This window comes from Corvus hawaiiensis, chromosome 6 (genome assembly GCF_020740725.1).
Source record: "Corvus hawaiiensis isolate bCorHaw1 chromosome 6, bCorHaw1.pri.cur, whole genome shotgun sequence".
Classification (NCBI taxonomy): Eukaryota; Metazoa; Chordata; class Aves; order Passeriformes; family Corvidae; genus Corvus; species Corvus hawaiiensis.
In genome coordinates, this window is record NC_063218.1 from 52,862,174 (window position 1) to 52,881,246 (window position 19,073).

The 19,073-nt window shown below is 43.5% G+C and overlaps 3 protein-coding genes and 2 non-coding genes across 10 annotated transcripts in view; all 5 read right to left on the reverse strand.

Annotated features, from left to right (window-relative positions):
* TRIM66 (tripartite motif containing 66) overlaps window positions 1-8,836 on the reverse strand; it is a 49,896-nt gene extending 41,060 nt beyond the window's left edge. The window contains exons 1-2 of one of the 2 annotated variants that reach the window (XM_048308375.1): window positions 6,452-8,836; window positions 5,346-5,527 (exon numbers count right to left, since the gene is read on the reverse strand). In XM_048308375.1, the coding sequence (XP_048164332.1) occupies window positions 5,346-5,511 (166 nt within the window). In that variant the 5' untranslated portion in view covers window positions 5,512-5,527; window positions 6,452-8,836. Of the gene's footprint in view, window positions 1-5,345 lie in introns of both variants that reach the window. The other variant, XM_048308374.1, reaches the window with a different exon arrangement.
* A 97-nt stretch (window positions 8,837-8,933) lies between these two features.
* Window positions 8,934-11,933, reverse strand: RPL27A (ribosomal protein L27a). Its single transcript, XM_048308382.1, has 5 exons — window positions 11,667-11,933; window positions 11,332-11,395; window positions 10,826-10,901; window positions 9,858-10,032; window positions 8,934-9,126 (listed from the first exon to the last, which is right to left on the reverse strand). The coding sequence occupies exons 1-5, from the start codon at window positions 11,916-11,918 to the stop codon at window positions 8,998-9,000; spliced, it is 696 nt and encodes a 231-aa protein (XP_048164339.1). The 5' UTR covers window positions 11,919-11,933; the 3' UTR covers window positions 8,934-8,997.
* LOC125328233 lies at window positions 9,389-9,520 on the reverse strand. The gene has a single exon (XR_007204615.1). It is a non-coding gene; the product is annotated as a small nucleolar RNA SNORA3/SNORA45 family (small nucleolar RNA).
* LOC125328232 lies at window positions 10,349-10,481 on the reverse strand. The gene has a single exon (XR_007204614.1). It is a non-coding gene; the product is annotated as a small nucleolar RNA SNORA3/SNORA45 family (small nucleolar RNA).
* A 1,508-nt stretch (window positions 11,934-13,441) lies between the features above and the next one.
* Window positions 13,442-19,073, reverse strand: part of DENND2B (DENN domain containing 2B) — a 155,246-nt gene continuing 149,614 nt past the window's right edge. For all 5 annotated transcript variants that reach the window (XM_048308377.1, XM_048308376.1, XM_048308379.1 and 2 more), the window contains 6 exons: window positions 18,457-18,634; window positions 17,387-17,428; window positions 16,269-16,380; window positions 15,035-15,274; window positions 14,639-14,725; window positions 13,442-14,197 (listed from right to left, as the gene is read on the reverse strand). In XM_048308377.1, coding sequence (XP_048164334.1) covers window positions 14,163-14,197; window positions 14,639-14,725; window positions 15,035-15,274; window positions 16,269-16,380; window positions 17,387-17,428; window positions 18,457-18,634 — 694 coding nt within the window. In that variant the 3' untranslated portion in view covers window positions 13,442-14,162. The remainder of the gene's footprint in view (window positions 14,198-14,638; window positions 14,726-15,034; window positions 15,275-16,268; window positions 16,381-17,386; window positions 17,429-18,456; window positions 18,635-19,073) is intronic.

Sequence of the window (19,073 nt, forward strand, 5' to 3'; positions counted from 1 at the left end):
GAGACCACATGGTATTGAACAGACTCCTACAAAGTGTCACCACGTGAGGGATGTGGAGGAACAGTCCTACACCTACATCCTTCCAGGGCCCCACTGCTCCTGTAACTTCCATCCCAGCAGGCTTGTGCATCTGAACACCACCACAAAAGGCACCAGCACTGGAAAAGAGATGTGTAACTCTGTGTGTGGCTATAAACACAGCCACACACACATGTACAGGCACCTCTGAGTCCTGAAAAGTTCCAGCAGCAGATGTTTACTTTGCTGAATTAGTTTGCAGCCCTTTTTCAGCAGCCACCATGTTTATTTCCAGTTTCACACTCCCATCAGCAAGAGTAACTCAACAGAGGGTTGGGGGAAAAAAATGGAATTTCAGAGGCAGTGGATCCATTAGTCAGACACAGAAGCCCAGTCTGGATACTCCAACTCCACACCTGGGATATCCAAAATCAGCCTTCAGGAAAACAACAAGGTTCTGCCTTATCCTGTTCAAGCCCCAGCTCCCCACAGGCCGGATCTCTCACATCCCACAGCACTTTTTCTGTTAATGGAAGCTGCCACACTGCATTGGACCCAGCAATAATAGCACTCAGACAGCGTGTCCCTTTGTAAAAGCAGAAATAAAGAGAGAACTAGAATTTCTGAGCGCTTCCAAGGATTTGACACCACTTATACTGCAGCAATCTAATTCGTAAGTGACAGAGCTACAGATCATTTACAGAAATCATCTCCAAAGTGCCAGCTGTAACCTCTCCCCCACCCACAGACACCAAGTACATGAAAAGCCACAGCTCACAGTTTTGTTCAAGGTCTTCCAGTCTGGTCAGGTTTAAACAGAAAGAGCCCTCAAGCTGACTGCCTCAGAAATAAATCAATGCAGATAATTTACTTATTATTATTATGAGAATCGATTAGCATAAAGAAACAAACAGTGGAGCTACCACACACACTACATTCATACTTGCTGTCCACATGTTGCACCTATTCCTCTGCTCTTTTTCCTCCACCAACCATCAGAATAATTATTCTCAGAGAGCATTAACTACAGCTCCAGCTGCAGGCATAATTTACACTTCCTTGGAGACCCAATTAGAGGTTATAGGAAACAGCTCTGAAGACAACTTCCCACTCTACAGTTTCATATTTATATAACTAAACCCCTCATTGTTTCACTTGCCTTTTGGATCTGGCAGCCAAACACCACAGTGCAAAGGGCTGACTAACTTTAAACCCATTTTAAGTTGACTAAATATATACATTATGAACAGTTTCTCTCTTTAAAATAACCTTTCTACTTCCCTTTTTAGAAATAAAACATGCACTTGGTGCTAAGTGGCTCTAAATAAAGCAAAAGGGTGCTCTTCAGAATTAATAGACCATTGCATTGCAGCACTTGCCTTGTAAGAGTGCATCAAAGCTCAAAAGGGTTATTGGGTATCCTGGAGATACCACAGCTGTACCAATGCAGCCAAACTGCCTCCCCGTAAACTAAACTGTGGTTTAAAGAACTCTGTAGGTATTTTTTGTTTGCCTGTTTATTTTTTTATTATTTAAATACAGGCTGAATACAAGCTAAGGCACTGTGTGTTGACACCTGGAGTCTCCTGAAGCCAGTGCACCACACTTCCTATGCCAAAACTTCATACTGAAAAAGAGCCTATGGCCAAAGGAGTACTAGAGCTCCATCCTTTTCCTGAAATAAACCCCCCTGAGGATATCTCTGACCAACACCTTGCTGACTTTGGGATGTACCTCACTAATAAGTATTCACAATTAGGGATCCAGAGTTAGATATATACACCTACCATACAAGCTGAGGAAAACTTCAGCAGGAAGTAATAAAATACAGCAAGTGGACATCTGTCAGTAGTTGAAGGCACATTTGCTCTCTTTACAAGTCTAGTTTTCTCTTGGTTTTACCCAACCTGTTTGCAGTTTTCTAATACCTATCCCTAGTCTATTTCCTGGCATTAAGTTAACACAACACAAGCATGGATAGTTTTTGATTTATGCAGAGAATATGGGTAGAAATTATGCAGCCAATTTCCAGGATTTCTGTTATCCAACCTCAAGAAGTACAGAAGGGCAAAGAACATTTTTTAAATGAAATTGCAGAAAGTAATAGCTCAGCATGCAAGTTCAATACAAAAACATAACACAATTAAATCCACCACTTCACAAAGCAATTTACAAACTACTAATAACATTTTACTTTACAAGTTAGACTAATTACCCAATTTGGTCACAAAATGTTAAGAATACCAGGGCTTATATCAGTTAGCAGAAATCTGCAAGATGTTTCAGCTCATCTTTTCTGATCTACCTTGTTCTCAGGGGTCTTAACTGTGATTGAGCAGCAATTACATGTGATTTTTTCTTTTCTTTTAAGGGGGAAAAAAAAAAACCAACAAACCCTTTAGCTGAGACAGTCTTGCAAAAACATAAACTTCTCACAACAATGCATCTCCACTAGTCCTCATTTGACTACTTTTGGAATTAATGTGTTGGTGATATTTAAAGTACTAAATCAATTTATATCATTTAACATCTTACAGAAAGGAAGATTTGCAGAAGTGGGACAATTTATTTTGGCATCCACCTCCACCTCAGGGAGGAGGGATAAGCACAGGAACCTGGATGAATCTGGTTTTGCATGTATTTAGAACTTCATGAGAAAGAGCCAGACCCGAGAAGCCAAGGCAGCATGCAAGAGCCAACATTGTACCACGAGTAGCAATTCACACAGGTAGGAGCCTGGGAAAGTCCTCATCTGAGACATTTCCATCTCAAGAGATGTAAGAATGTTTTCTTTTTCTTACTCAAGCCCTCTTTTCAAAATTATTCTTTCCCATGCAGTAAACAGACTGGAAGCACATAACATGCAGATCTGCAAAGCAGGAGAATGTGGATTCTCTGTTACAGGAAGAGAAAGAATAAAAATAGGAAAGCAACACTGGCCTGCAAAGAATAAAAAAAAAAAAAATAAAAAATAGGAAAGAAAGGCTTGAGAATCTTAAATTTCCCTTCATAGAAAAAACATATGTAGGAGCCAAACTCACAAAGATAACTTTCTTTTTCCACTCAAATTACTCCCAGACTCTCAGTTCTCACAGCTATGAATAAATTCTGATGTCTGTGCAGCTTTTCCATAGGAGCTCTGGCTGCTGTCTCAGGGCTTTCATTCATGAGTCACCTTAAACACACAGGAATAAAAGTTCCAAGACCAACACCCATCAAATGTCAGGACCGCTTACCTCCAGCTTTTCAGCAATTTCAGTACAAAACAATAAACTAGAAAAGAGCTTTATGTTAGCAGAGTATTACTTGTAGTAAAGCATACAGAAACCTGCACATTCAAATACTCCTGTGACAAATGTCACAGAATGACTTCACTTGCAAATACATTCATTTCTCCCACCCTTACATCTTGCTTGAGGAATTCCTAGTGAGTAAGGAACCCATTTTGCTTACAGGCAATAGTTTGAATTTACTCAGCTAAAATGGCTTAGCACTTGCACTTACAGTTTATCACTGGCACCTACATCTGATCAAACTTAAAGATAACACTGAAAACTGAGTTGGAATTGTAGTGCCTGTAATTCAGCAACCAGTGCAGATAAGACAAACATTTAACACCGTGCCATCAAAAGAGTTCACAAATTCATCCTGCCTGACCTATGGTGGCTGCAGTTTCAGTCACTGACTTAATTAAGAGACACAGATGTTTTGGTTTTGCTGCTTCCCTTGCTCCTAGATTAACTGAGTCTCTGCACCTGCTGTCTCACTTCATTTACTGGGTTATCACTGCTCATTATTTCTTTCTCTAGTCTTGCTCTTTCCCACAGAAGCTCCCTATCTACACAAGAATGAAGAAGTAAACAGAGAAACTTCAGGAACACAGAAATAAACTAGTATTTATTCCATTTTGCTACAGACAAACAATTCCTGATCCAGCTTATAGAAATATCCAATATTTGAACAACTCATGAGAACCTCTAGCTGCACTTCATCCGAGATCAGCAAGTGGTAGAAATTCACTTTTCCACTTAGTAAGCAGAAAGAAGGAGGAGAGGAATGGCTGAGATGTCAAATGCAGATGCATAAAAACTAATGGAGTGCTTGTTTCAGCAGTGTTTTATTACAGACATCCCTCAGACTTTAGGCCTACTATGAATGAGCATTAAAATTTTTAAGGAGACATTACTAGAAATTACTGCCTCACTCTCCTTCTCTCCTTCTCCTACCTTCGTATCTTTCTCTGTCTGTACCCTACACATGAACAGCCTTTTTCCTTTGACTTTTCCTTTAGCTTTTGTGTTTTCCTAGCCTTTCAACAGCCACCTCTTAACCCTGATTCCATTTGTTCTCAAACCTGAACTAGTCTAGTTTATGTCATCTCATCAATTCTGATCACCAGCACCTCAGGGAAGGTACCTTCTCTTCCTACACATTTCTAAAATCTGCAGTGGAAGAGATAATAAATGCTGCCTCTCACTCAACTGAAGTTCAAAGCCTGTGAAACTAGAAGTTATCAATATGCCTTTGCTCCTTGTATAAATTAGTAATGAGTCTGGAATGCTTCCTCACGGCAATTAAGACTCATTTAGTAAAAATTACTATATTCTGTCATCTAGGTTTTACTCCAAAAAAAGTTACACTTTTTCTATGAATATCACTACCAGAAACAGAACAGATAATTTCAGGATTTCAAAAGGCACAGCCAGAAGTGCTTCTCACCCTCACTAGTTTACTCAGCTTGTTAGGGTGAGTTAGCCACAAGCTAACTCAGGTAGAGAGAAACAACATTCACAACGAGATAAAAGGAAGAGTTTCAGTGCACCAGAATACACATATTCTAATAACTATTATTACCTCTGTTAGAAAAAAAGAATTGGATGTTTTTGTGTTGTTGTTGGGGAGGCACTGAAGGAGGGGGTGAAGGAAGAACAAAACTATCACTACAACCATAGACCAGAAGTCCAGCATGTCAAAAAGATTGCAAAAAAGATGTGGTCTGAAAGCTATCTTGTAGCATTTATTCATTTATTAAGCTAAGAAAATCAAATATTCATCATTTCAACTTGGCAAGTGAAACATTCAGCCCATTCTGAAAAATGTTAAAATGTTCCCTGTGTCATTTCTCTTCAAAACGCTGCTGTTGGATGAAAAACATAATGAAGGTGGCTGGTTCCCAACCCACTCTCTGCTCACACAAACCTTGACTCCTAGTTTATCAATTTAAAGTAGTGCTGTAGAAGAATAGGCCTCAAAAATTACTTCTTAATCCATCTCTTTTTATAATACTGTATTGGAAAGAGCACAAGCCAGAGATTTTTAAATATTACCTTCATAGAGAACTTCATACTCAGTGGGAATACAGCTGTATCCTTGAACCAAATCTGGAAGGCAGTCCTTACAGAAGGAATGGAGGCAGGGCAGCATTCTGGGGTCCCTCCTCCGCAGGTCCCACTTGCACACCAAACAATTCCTCAGCAGATCCAGGGTTTCCATTCCTGCTGGCTGAAGTCTGGCCCCGAAAACACGAAGAGTCACAAAATGGCTCATGACAAGCCCTGCAGTTCACAAAACACTTGATCACTCAAGCACAAACCAGAGGGCAACACGGGATGCACGATCAAACAAACAACATTCATTTAGCCCCCGTGAAAAAAGAAGCTTCTTGCAGCTGGAAATCACATACCTGCTTTACAGAGGAGAATATCTTTGCAGATTGTTGTGCAGGAAAGTGTGGTTTAAGGTTTACAAACCATGATCCCACTATATCTCTAATACTAGCAACTTCTGTAAAAACTGAACTAATCTGTTCTATTGATCTACTTACAAAACTGAACTGTCACATGCTGTACATTTCCTGCTAGAAGCACTGAAACTGTGCAATTAAAATGACGAGATTCTCTGACTGCCTTTACAATTTCACTCAAATATTTTACAGTTTTCAGGTAAAGAAAATAATACCCATACATCCATCATTTCAGCAATGCATGTTAGAAAGCTGCCTTGAAAAATGTACAGCATCTGCTGACAATCTTTATAGAAAATGCACTTTGCAGTAATCAAATTTTGATTATCAAGATGGCCACAGATCAGATTATAGACCAGACCTGAGCTTCCCAGTGTTCCTCCCACCAGCCTAAGCTCCCCAAGGTCAACTAAGAATTTTGCAGTTCATATTTCATCCTCAGTTCTGAGATTGTGAGAGATGTTGATCAGATACAGACTGCAAAGGGAAACTCCTGCAAGTGTATCAGAGGAGAAAAAGCAAATAAAGCCTCATTTCCTCTGGAGTCACTCTTCCAGCTGATCCAACCTCCTGGGACCAGAGTCCCACGTAGCTGCCAATTGCCCTGGCATGGTGGCCCCGCTACCAGCAGGATGTAACTGAAGCTGCAATCTCCAGATTTCCACAGCACAGAAGAGCAGCAGCTCTAACCTTAGGGCTATCTGTTCTCCTGAGGGATTCTGTCTTCTGCTAGATTCCAGTGGAAATGGTTAGTAAGTGGCTCTGGGTTTGGGCTTTTATTCTGCAACACAAAAAAATGATGCCTCAGAAATTAACAACCAGTAGTTTTGTTAAGTGTTGTATCCTGAAGTCATTGGTATTTAAAATACTTTAGAGGAAAAAATGGACCCTATGTTGAAGTCTGCATCCTATTTCACACCCATTCAACTAGGTAGATGTCCACCATCGTGACTGACAAATTACTTAGATAAATTCAAACCTACCACTAAAACTTCATATTCTAATTCCAAAACCAGAGGTCCCTTTGGAAATGAGCTGTGCCAGCTGGGCCTGTGGTTTAACTAACATCATATCAGTGCCTATTACACGAGCTTACTTTTCACAGTGCATCTTCATCGACCACCTATCAAAGGCAAACGTCACTAGAGCAGCACAGTGTCCCAGCTCACTCCATCTCTGTCATTTCTTGCAGCTCCTGTTACTAAGAAGACAAAGTAGCACCTACAAAAACATGTGATTTCTGCAGTAGGAAGTTGAGGTCTGAAACTACCACATTGTTGACACAGAGAAACCACAGCCCAAAGCATCCATGCACAGAGAATCAGTGCAAACAAAGCCTGATACTGGGAAATGCTCTGTCACCTTAAAAGCCAAATCTGGGGCTGGCTGAGCAGCAACAGGTTACTGTGAATTTCAGTGTATGCCTTTTGAACAATGTACAAAGACGTGTCGAATTTTTTTGGCAGGAAGGGAAAGAATAAGAGTGAAAAAAATGTGTTTAAAATTTTGTTCTGAGGCATGTGTGCAAAGCAGTAGGCAGGCAGTCGGAGGAGGAGAAGGCTGATGTATGTAATGAGCTACAAGAAGGCCTGGAAAGAGAATCCAGGGAATTACAGGCCTGACCTTCGTGCTGGGGAAGGTCATGGTGCAGATCATCTTGAGCACCATCAAGTGGCACTAGTGCAATAACCAGGGCATCAGACCCAGTCACTGTGGGCTTGTGAAAGGCAGGTCCTGCTTGACCAACCTGATCTCCTTCTATGACCAGGTGACCCACTTCGTGGATGGGGGAAAGGCTGTCGCTGCTGTCTGCCTGCCTGGACTTCAGGAAAGCCTTTGACACCATTTCCCACATTCTCCTGGAGAAACTGGCTGCTCATGGCTTGGAGGGGTGCACTGTTCACTAAAAGAACTGGATGGATGGCTGGGCCCAGAGAGTGGTGGTGGATGGAGCGACACCCAGCATCACATACTAGGCAACAGCAGTTCCAGCAGCCAGGGAGAGTTCCCATATCCTTACCTCTGCATTTTGGAACGAACTGCTCATTTATGTCAGAGCTGTTCACAGGAAGCAGTACCACGGGCTAAGATGAACTCTTTTATAAATGGAATGCACATCAACCTCACCCTAAAAGCCCTCTAAATTAAATTATTGCCAAACACTAGGTTAGAAGTTGATTAACTAGGATTCTATCACACACAGTAGAAGGTAATTTGCAACTATCAACAGTAAAGCAGCAAACATAAATTAAGTGACAGTGTTTATAAGCTTTTGGTCTGACACTTGAGAACCAGTTAATAACTAAACCACTGGCTTTAGTTATTTGATTTTTTTACCATTAAACCCTGCTTTGGCATGAAGGGCCAAAAAGCCTTGCAGACACCAGAAGTCCTAGTTTGATGTTACAACCAAGCAGGGATCATTTTAGGTAGTCATGTTAAACCCAATACATCAGAACTTCATACACAGCTGCTCTAGAGCTGTGCCACTGCTTTGCCACCTTAAGGAAGCTTGAGGATAGCTGGCACCAGCTCTATCCCACACCAGGGAACTGCAGGATTTTTGTATCCAGCTCAGAGGGCACAGATTGCAGCAGTAACAAAGTAGAAACCCTAAATTGTTTCCTCAAACCTATTTCAGCTCTTCCCGTCTGTCCCTCACTGCACCCAGGGATCTCCCCTTCCTCCCCTCCTATATCCCACCTTGGTGGAAACAGGACTAGAGTTTTCTGCTATGCCAAAAGCTCACTGGTACAATTCCCATGCCAAGTCTCTTTCACACAGCATTTCTGGTAGACTCCTACCACTTTGCATTGCTGCACTGCATTTCTTTATCCTCACTCCTGCTGCTCCATTCCCACAGGCCAGGGCACCATCCCCCCAGACTTCCCCTGGATGCCACTTTAGGGTACAAGAACCCCCAAGTCACCTTTTTGCAGAGAGCTGTAGAGAGGATCACCAACAAAAGAGCAGCACAAATACAGAACCTATTCTGCAACGCTGTAAAGATGAAACAATGAAGGTACCAAACACTGCAGTCAGGCGAGTTCACAGTGAAGTGAGAAGCAGTGAAACCACTGATAAAAAACTGCCAGAAATAACTGACCAGGTAAGACTGAAGTGTGAACAGTGTCTGGACACGTCAGGAAAGAAAAATCAGAACAACCCAAACTTCTATAAATCAGCTCACTTTATGCATTGTGTTTATTCAAAAGATTTGAATAAAACAAAAACTTTTATGCCACAAGCACACAGGCACCACCAACTTCTTTGATCTTCTCCTCTGCTCTTCTACTGAAGAACTTTGCTTTCACAATGACAGGCTGCTTGGGCAGCTTCCCCTTGCCCAGCACTTTGTAGTAGCCCTAGAAAGATTTAAAGAACAAGTTCAGTGTTCGTAATCAGCTTGCAGGCTCCGACATTCAGGCCTGTCTATAAGCACACACCAGTTAAAAACAAAACCATGATCACCATAACCTCATCCAGTCAATTCATTACATAAAAGGACAATCACGACACATGACCATTAACACAACAGCTGCTGAAGTCACTGCTGGTGAGAAGTGGGGCCCAAGTGGCCAAGGCAGGTGTTTGATTTGGGAGGCAGAACATCAGCACTTGGCAGAGCAGTGTCCCTGATTCGGTGGCTGGCTGAGACACAGGACATCACAGCCAGTGAATATGGATCAGATGTTTCTGTCCGAGAACTATAGCACACCAAGACAACCACACATGTGGAGATGTGACTCTAGTCTCGAGGGTGGACAAGGGGCAGAACTGGTCTCACACAATGTCAAGTTCTGTACATGCCTTCAGGAACATTGCAAACGAGCCATCTTTCACCACCTACCCAAAGGAGGGCAGTGCCTGTCCACAAACACACACCAATAGGAGAAGAAGTTCTTACAGGAAAAAATGTAACAGCCTAAGTGCCTCTCTAACTACTTACAGCCCAAGAGATCTGTCTCAAGAACCTCTATGGAGAACTAAAGCACTGGAGCTTATCTGCAGTTCAGCATTTCCCCAGTGGGACAGGCAAAGCTCAGGCACTCATGGAGAGCAGGAATGCCAGGGCTGAGTCCGAGCAGGAACTCACCGAGCGCACAACATCAATGACCGGGGCAAGTCCGGCCTCGTTCTTGGCGTAGTTGAGCCTCGTCTGCTCACTGACCAGTGTCCACAGCTTGTCCAGGTTGACAGTGGGACAGAACTTCTGGTTTCTCTTTAAGTGATAGTGTCTCATGCCCACTTTTCCAAAGTAACCAGGGTGACTGTGGAAGAAACACATTCCACATTACATCACATTTTTAATTCATCCTGAACAAGCAGAACTACAAACTGACACTGGAACAAGCATCTTACATGATCGAAGTAATCCAAGTGTCACATTATACCTTTTTCCATATCAATGTATGTAGGACTTAGGTGCAGTAACAATTAGTATCCAAACCAAGGAAAAATTACTCCAAGTGCTTCTTCTCCCTTGAACTCACAACTCAATCCCCCTCACTGGTGACTGTGTATTTCCAGAGAAGCCCCAACTCCGTGAGCCCAGCGACGCCTGCCCTGCCTGGGGAGTTCTGGCACAGCTGTCACTAACCCGGTGACTGACTGAGCCAGGAATGGCACAGCCAGTGAATAGAGATTAGTGGTTCCTGTCCGAGGACTCCAGCACACCAGGACCACAGGCAGTGCCCAGATGTGACTCTATAGTCTCGGAAATCAGAGAACATCCCTCACCTTTACAGGATGCAGATAACAGGATGCAGTTTGGATTCAACACTGCATTCTGAATTTGCTGTGTGAGCACTGTTAAGCAGGGAACACACTGTAACGGGCAAATTTGGCCAACTTTACCTAAATCTGCACTGAACTCCAACATTCCAAGTGAAAAGGCCTTTGATTTTAGGGTAAGTGGGGACATGAGGAGCTATAATGCCACACTTCCCATTAAAAGAAAAAATGTAGGATTGCAAGAAAACTTGTTTATTCACATATAAAAGTTAGTTGCTTCTACTTCAGGAGCATACATGTTGCTAGTATATATTTAGAACGTTAGCTTACTATTTATCAAAGTTAATCCTGTGATGGTGCAAACCACCAGCATTACCACGTCCTCCAGGATGCTTCCTGTGTTTGCCTAAGAAGAAAAATTTTGTTACATTAATATTACATATAATACTTAGAGATACTTTCAATACCAATTTAAACTAATTAAACTAGCTATTCTATCTTGTCGTGTGACAAGGTAGGAATGAACAGAGTTAAAAAGGGAGACTGCACTGCTCTGTAAGTTTAAGATGTCGCATATCCAGTACTGATCGGCTGAGCACTGCTTAAGTTACAAATCCAGGGAGTCTAAAACGTGCAAGGCTCGATCAGGCCATCACCTGGCAGCTGCCCCCGCAGGCTGCGGCCTTCAGCACTACCTCGCACAATGCGGGCGGGCCCCTGCAGCCACAGCCCCATTTTTCTGGGATCCAGGAAGGGTAGCAGCATCCCCTCAGTGCCGGGGAAGCCCCGGCAGGGCCGCGCCGCCCAAGCGCACCCGCGGCCGCCTCTCCACTCACCCACGCGGCCGTGGCCGTGGCTGACGTGACCTCTCAGTTTCCGGGTCTTCCTTAGCCTGGAAGGCTGCGGGGAATGGGGAGAGCAGCCGTGAGTGAGGGGGGCAGCGAGCGGCAGGAGAACCCCGCGCCCGCCCCGGGGCCCGCGCACCCGGGCGCCATGGCGGACCGGCCTCCCCGCACCGCTCCCGCCCGCCGCGGGCTCGGAGACGCGCCTCCCCACCACCCTCCGCTACTCCGCAGGCCCGTCCCGCCGCGGGAGCGAGGCACGGCGGCCGCGGGGTCCCGATCCCGTCCCATTCCATCCCATCCCCTCCCGGCCCGGACGCAGCTCCCACCATCTTGTCGGCGTGCGCGAAAGAGAGAAAGGGCGCGGCTCTCGCGAGAGCGGGCAAAGGCGCGGGGGCGGGCGGGCGGGGCCGAGATCTCGCGAGGCTTCGCTGAGGCGGGAAGGACAGGCCGGAGCTCTGAGGGGCGGTGCGTGCTCCGCCCACAGCCGGGCACAGCTCTGCGCCTGTTCCCGCCGCGGAAAAGCAGCATTTGGACCAGAATTTAGGAACACTTGCAAGTTTGGTCACTTTATTAAACATCCGTAACAATGGGAAAATGAAAACTACGTCCTTAAACACAATTATTTGCCACACTGGAATGTGAATTCCTGGAGTGTTACTGTTTCTTAAGCTTGGTTCCTAGGGGTTTTTTTAATGGATTTTGTACTGTTAAGATTTTAAACAAAACTTTAGCAATTTTAAACACAGGCCTCTGCACTGGATTTATTTTTCTTCAGGATTTCCCTGGTGCACTTACAGTGTTCCATGCTCAGGAACACCATTAGTTTTAACAACGAATTTAGTAGGGAAAATAATGCACTCCTTGGTTTTTGTTCATCTGATCCTTTCAGACACAGACCTCCAAGGTAACACAAGGGCTGTTTTATACAGCTGCAGTGTGAGGATCAAGGAGGCACCTACAGTCTTTTTGGGACATGATCTCACCTTGTCTAGTAGTATCCTCTGATTCACATTACAAAAGCGGGAACATGTTGATGGATAATACAATGTTTAAAAGCTTTCTCCCTAAATTTTTAAATTGCAAATGGAGGAAAACAGCTTTGGCACAGGAGATGGGTTTTACAGTGCCACATTATTGTACATCAGCATTCCATGGCTTTGTCTTGCCTTTGCAGTAATTCCACAGAACATCCTGATAGTTTTATCCATCATTTTCTTCAGAGGAGTAAGTATGTCCCCCTACATTTACTAGCAGCTGTTGTTTATAAAAAGGCCAGAAGCCACCTATACAAGTGACATTAGAGAGTAAAACTAATGGGAGTTACCAGTTGTGATGACATTTCCCCTGAATCAAAAGCACCTGGTATTTTACAGACGTTTCATGCGCATTTAAAAAGCTTTTGTGTATTTTCGAGTGTGAGGGAGATAATTGAAAAAGGAAACGACTTCACCTTTTTAGTGAATAGCCCCTCAAATTTGCTCTATGAGGCTGATAGCAAACCAGAACCACTGTCAGGTTAGGAATTGCGCAAGCCTCAAAGTCGATCTAACTACAGCAATCGCTGCGAATGCCGAAACACAAAGCGTGGTGGGTTTCCTTTAAAGGTAAGCGGCTTTAGCTAATTTTTATTATCTGTCAGACTTGCAACATATTGAAGCATTTTATATTTTCTTCTTCAGACTATGGGAAAACTTACAGAACCTCAACAGGAGTTCTGTTTCCAGATCAAGGATGAATGTGACACTTGAGCACCATGCACAACACAAAGCCAACCTGAAAATACTATAGCTCAAGAGCAGTATCTGTGATATGATAAAATTATTCGCTGCTAACACATGAAAAAAGTGTTTTAATAGATGCTTCTGTTGGATAAAATTTTTTGAAAAGGCATATAAAATGCCTTGTCTTAGCCCCAGTGAAAAACATTGAAGAAAACCCAAACTACATGCCATGAAATAGCAAACCTACCAAAAGACAGGTTCGTAATAACCACTTTACATTTTAATTAGAAATTCATTTAAAAATCACAGGCAAGTTGCTGGGTTTGTACCTGCTCCACATGAGGAACTGCAGAGGTGTGCAATGAATATAAACAAACAGGTCTATTTACAGAGTTTATTAGGATCCATACATACATACATTAGGAAAGGCTGTACTGTACCTACTCGCTGCAGCTTGCATGTCAGAGAGCTGAGATCTCCCCAGGCTTAGCAGTCTTAGTGCAGAATGGGTTACAAGGAGTTTACTGACCAGAGTTCAAACCTAGTGGAGGTTTTGCAATGTGAACCAAGTACCTTATTATCAAGTTACTTTGTATTTCTCTTTTAAAATTAATTAGAAGGAAACAAACAAACAGACAAGCGCCTGTGCCGCACCAGGGCGGCCCCGTGCGTACAACCTCTCCCACGTACCCAAGCTCATTCACCCCGCAGTGTTCAGGCATCAAACATCCCTTGAAGTCAGTGGTTCTGCTGAGACAGTCAGCTGCACATTATCAGCTACTCATTTTTGCACCAAGCATAACTCAACTCATACTAAAGAAAAAAACAAGCACCTGTTATTCTCAGGAATATACAAATATTTACCACAGTTTTCTCGCTCATTACAAAATCAGTTACAAAAGCTTACAGCACATTATGTACAAACTCTACCCAAGTACATGGAGGAGCCATCACATGGCACACTGTCTGACAGCATCAGTCACCGCCTGGAGCTGCCCTCAGCTCGCTCCGCTCTCCTCCCTCTCCGCACTCTGGAACGCTGCAGGTGTCTCGCGCAGTGCCATTAAACAGTCTTTGGGCTGGTGTTTCAGCAGGAAGGAGCTAGTTCTTCTTGTGAAGGAACTTCATCTTGTTACCTAAAGGAAGCACACCGTCAGTCTCTAGCATATACCAAAAGTCAATCAAAAGTGACAGCAAATGGGTCTAACTTGTAACTGCTGTGGGGTAACTCTTCTACTCGGCACCAGCAGGGAGAGTGGACTTACAGAACACCGACTGCTCAGACCCTTCCTGTTCCACTCCTCGATTATGGTTCCCCCATCCCCAAGTGAAAATGAAAGTGTTAACAAGGATCGTAACTAAATCTGGTTTTATCACCTTTAACTATGTTTTCATTTTTTCATTTTTGTATTTCCTATCATGCTGAAACTGCTTGGCTACCTTATTTCACTTCGGGTAAGGCTTTTTTACATTAAAAAAAAAAGCAAAAACAAAAGAACCCAACAAAAAAAAAAAAATCAAAACCCACCACCACCATGAAAACTCATTTCAGAAATACTTCTAAAGGTTTTCCTCACCGAGGCCTCGCAGGAACTTGTTTACTCCACTTTGTTCCGTGTCCGGGAGCTCTTCCAAATACTGTTCCACCCTCTGCTCGAAGAGCCCTGTGGCAGAGGGAGACAAGGACGCCGGGGTGAGCCGTGTCCGGCTGATCCCGCATGCCGCGGTCCCCGCGCACGGCCCCGACTCCCGGCCCCGACTCCCGGCCCCGACTCCCGGCCCCGACTCCCGGCCCCGGCGCGGGCAGTGCCTCCGGCAGCCTCCGCTCGCAGCCACCTTCCGGCTGAGCGGGCAGGACCTCAGGGATGCGTTTCCGCTTTCCCGGCGAGCGCACGGGGACGGACACTGCCGCTCTCCGCGGGACAGGAGCGGAACAGCGAAACCCGCACCGCAGGGGAAACACCCACCCTTACCTTTTGCCCTGCATTTCCTCAGCTCTCTGTCCTGGATGAAGCCAGCAAACATTTGGGATTCCATGAAAACTTCCAAGAAGCGGCGGATACTCTTGGAGGCCACAGATTTACGGAAAGCCTCCCTTTGGAAGGCACGCTCTCCTTTTTCATTCTGGGTTAGGAACAGGGAATAATGGCCAACTGTCTCCACAAAGAATCGGATAAAAACCTCAGACACTAATCCATTCAGGGTGTTACATTCTGCAAAATAAGGCGGCAATAAGACACCAAAATCAGCTGCTACCAGAGCTGTCAGCATTATCCCCGCAGGGCCAGGTTGAGCATTTCCCGGTTCCCTGATGCCATGCTAACAACTGAGGGGAATTGCAGCGGCTCTCTGCACACCTGGATGCACGTGGAGAGGGTGACAGCGCCATAACCACGAGTGCCAGTCTGCAGAATTGGTGTTCCATGACCAAGAGTCAACGACAATTACAAATCCTCAGGAAACAGCTCAGAAAATTAAACATTTGATGGGTGTTTCATCAAAATTATACCTCCTATTTTCACTCTTGAGCAAGTTCTCTTCAGAAACTTCTGAATGACTCAGTATTAAAATATTTTTCCCTGAGGATAATAAGCCTGTACCAAAAACTGATCCAAAAGGGTCTGTTGTAGAATTTGAGTTTTCATAGTCTCTGAGATGTTAAAACAGTTTTATATATGTAATACATATGACTAGAAATAAATTTCAAAGACTAAATAGGGGCCTGTTCCATACCTTTTAACCACAGACATCTCAATTCACCCTGGGCTGTTTTTATCACTGCTGAAGAGAAATATGAACCTTCAGAGCCAACTCAACCTGCCTTGCGCTAAAACTCTTTCCTGGTGGAACCTGCTTCTCTCCCCTGAAAATATGAGTGCCAAGACCAACTCCAAACTCAGACACACCCCTAAGCTTGGAGAATTAGCTGGATTGAGTTAGGGCCAAGTTAACTGCAAAGCTCTGTTTGAGCAAAGGTTCAGAGGGACCCACAGGAGTCCATGTCATTTACAAAGAAATGAAAATAAGTCATGGGTGAGGTATTACTGTGGGTTGATGCCATCAGTCTCATTCCCTGTGTGCTCAGAGACAACCTTTGATGTCACCAGGTATTTGAGATGTCAAGTCCCATTTTTCTTTCTCCTGCATGGAAAGTCACAGTTGTACCTACATTTGTTTACACAAGTCCCTGTTTCCAAATGAACTTACCGTCATCTGAATCACTATCTGAATCCTGATTTATTAGTTCATTCTTTCTCTCTAGAGCCTGCTCCAGAGCAGCTTGCAATTTTCTAGGTAATAGTGTGTCTTCATCATCCATCTGATAGAGGAAAAAAGAAAACCCTTAAGCCAAATTAATCTCTGCAGGGACTACAGCAAATACTTCCAGAAGGTTTAAAATTCAGATGAAAAATATTTGTATCTGCTACTGTCACAGCTACATAAATAAAATAATGAAGATCTATGTGCAACTAACAAATACTCCTAAACAAAATTTCTTGTCATTCTTAATAAGATTAAAGTCAGGAATGATAATCCAAAGAACAGGTAAACACAGAATGTGGAATCAGCTCTTTACATGACAAAGAGTCCAAATAGTTGTGTTTAACTAAATACACATCAAGTGAAGCCTTGCTAGGTGTACACACAGCTGCTGTAGCTGGTTTTAGACAGCTCCTTTCGTCCTTGACAGTTGTTTCTACTATTTTGCAGTTTATCTTGTTTTCTGAGTCTTGCCCCTGTTGGTCTCTCCATCTTATTTAATGCTTCTTCAGCAGAAGCCAAGTAGACACGGAAGCCTTAGCTCAGCAGCCATTGCTCATCAGCCACATCCAGGGAATTGTACACAAAATTTTCTTCATCCAACCTGCAGATGGATGTTCTTGAAATTATTTAGTGCCACGTGACTGTCAGGAGATGGTGATCTCTCATCTCCCTACTTACAAGGCTCCTGCTTTTCCTACCACATTAAACTGTTCTCCACTTTTGTGCTCTCAATCAGGAATTTTCTTTGCAATTTTTGTCCTTTTCACTTCCAACAGTGTGAGTTTTCTTGCTAAGGTGATGTTATTATCTTTGGATGTTTTCTTTCCACTGTGAATACAGTTCTTGATTCCTTCTTACAATCACAGCCTCAATCCCTTCTGCATACCTGAGAAGTTCTTATTTGCAGGTGGAACAGAAAATGAGAACCTTTTTTTCTCCCTAATCGCTTTCCCTTTGCACACACAAGTCCTGCCAAATCTCTCTGATCAAAGAAACCCAATCATACTGTAGGAGTAAACAGCTTGCTAGACTGCACAGCAGCATTCTGAGCTGTACTTTACCTGTCTGATGAATCGATCAGATCCCAAGTTAACCATCAAAGCCTAAAGAAAAGAAAACACTGCAGTGAAATATACCTGAAGATACAGAAAACATTCATTTGTTCATTGCTTTTTAATAGCAAAAGATCATCTGCTGAACAAGCCTCAACATGAATCAAATTCCTACTGTGAAACAAGAGGTTGTGTGCTTTATGAAACAACATGAAGGTATTCTTTAGAGCTAAAAATCTAATTTAACATAGATACAACAGATCTCATACTAGACTAATATAAAAAAAAAGCTAAAAGGGTTTTTTTCTTAAATCTACTCAAGTTATTGCTAATAATTTTTGTTAACATGCACTTCAAAAATGTGTCAGAGGGGTTTAAAGAAAACAGTGTCACTGGAAGCAGCAGGGCTTCCGAAGGGCTTCTGAAAATAACAAAGCAGCAAAGCTGAGAGATGGAGCTGGAGAGATGTGGAAGAGCAATGTTAAGAAAGTGGAAGGAAAATGGATTAGATATTTACATGGGCCAGAGGCACACAGGGCCTTGGAAGCAAGCACAAGAAAATTCCTTAGAAAAATGACAGGAAACTAATAGGAGCAAGAGAGAAGACTGTGCCTGTGAATATTTTTGTGGTATTTTACCAGAAGAGCTGATGAAGTACAACTCTCATTTGATTTCCAATACAGTATCAACAAAGTCTTAGAAGTTAAAATTGTTAAAGGTTTTGTTTCCTGGGTGGGCTATGGCTTCATGCACAGCTTCCATTAGGATTCAGAGGTGTCATAGCAGATGGCTTCCTCTTGTTCCAGAACAAATCAGCATATTTACACCCTTACTTGTGACCACGTAAATATTCACCTGTCTCTGTCAAGGTGCCAAATATGGAAGAGGGGCAGAATAAAAGAGAAGAGTAAAGCTACTGCTGCAGTTTTGCCAAGAGGCAGTTGCCCATGAGAAGCAGGCAGAGAAGAAACAAAAAGGCAGGTTAAAAATTAAACGTGAGGATTTATGTGCCAATGGCAGCCCTCTCTTGGGAGAGGCCAGCTTTACTCCAAGCAAACAATTGTGGTGGCAGCTCCTACCTCTTCTACGGGCAGGTCCTTGAGTTTGGGCAGAGAGCTGGAGAGCAGTCCCACCAGGAAGGGGGTAGGGCAGCACACGATGTCAATCATGGATGAGGGCAGGACAGGAATGAAGGTGTGCTGCCAGGAGAACGGGTACAGCAGGGCCACTACGGCGTGGGAGCAGCTCGACAGGGTGCTGGGGAGAGAGGAACAACCAGGTTAGCAAAGGCTCTTCTCGGTTCAGAACACCTTCCACCTGCTGAGAAACTCTGCCTGTTGAAATACGAGTGCTCATCTCTGTCACTTCTGACTTCAGACAGCCTTAGTCCCCTTCCAGTCCATACCCTCTCTGTACTGTGCAGTGTGGTAGTTCACAGGAGACTTCAAACTAAAGGTAAACACCCCAAATCCATTTGCTTTGTAGTAGTCAGGAGATGACTGGATTTAGAAGTCAAGATTCAATCTTCCCAAAAGCACTCAAAAGCAGCCACTTTGAACAATGCTTAAAATCCAAAAGCAACTTCATATCTTGCCTGTTATGACCACATCAGTAGTAAAAATGCATAATAGTATTGTTCTTAAGTCAAGCGCTAATGCAGGAACAAAGGAAAATGAAAAGTAAAATAAAATTGAAA

Bases quoted from the DNA above. Each gene is read 5' to 3' on its own strand.
- RPL27A (XM_048308382.1), bottom strand. From the start codon at position 11,918: ATGTTTAATAAAGTGACCAAACTTGCAAGTGTTCCTAAATTCTGGTCC. The intron at 11,396-11,666 runs GTGGGAGCTGCG...CATTCCCCGCAG, and splicing joins TCGCGCACGCCGACAAGATG to CCTTCCAGGCTAAGGAAGAC. The intron at 10,033-10,825 runs GTAAGCTAACGT...TTTCTTCCACAG, and splicing joins AGGATTAACTTTGATAAATA to TCACCCTGGTTACTTTGGAA.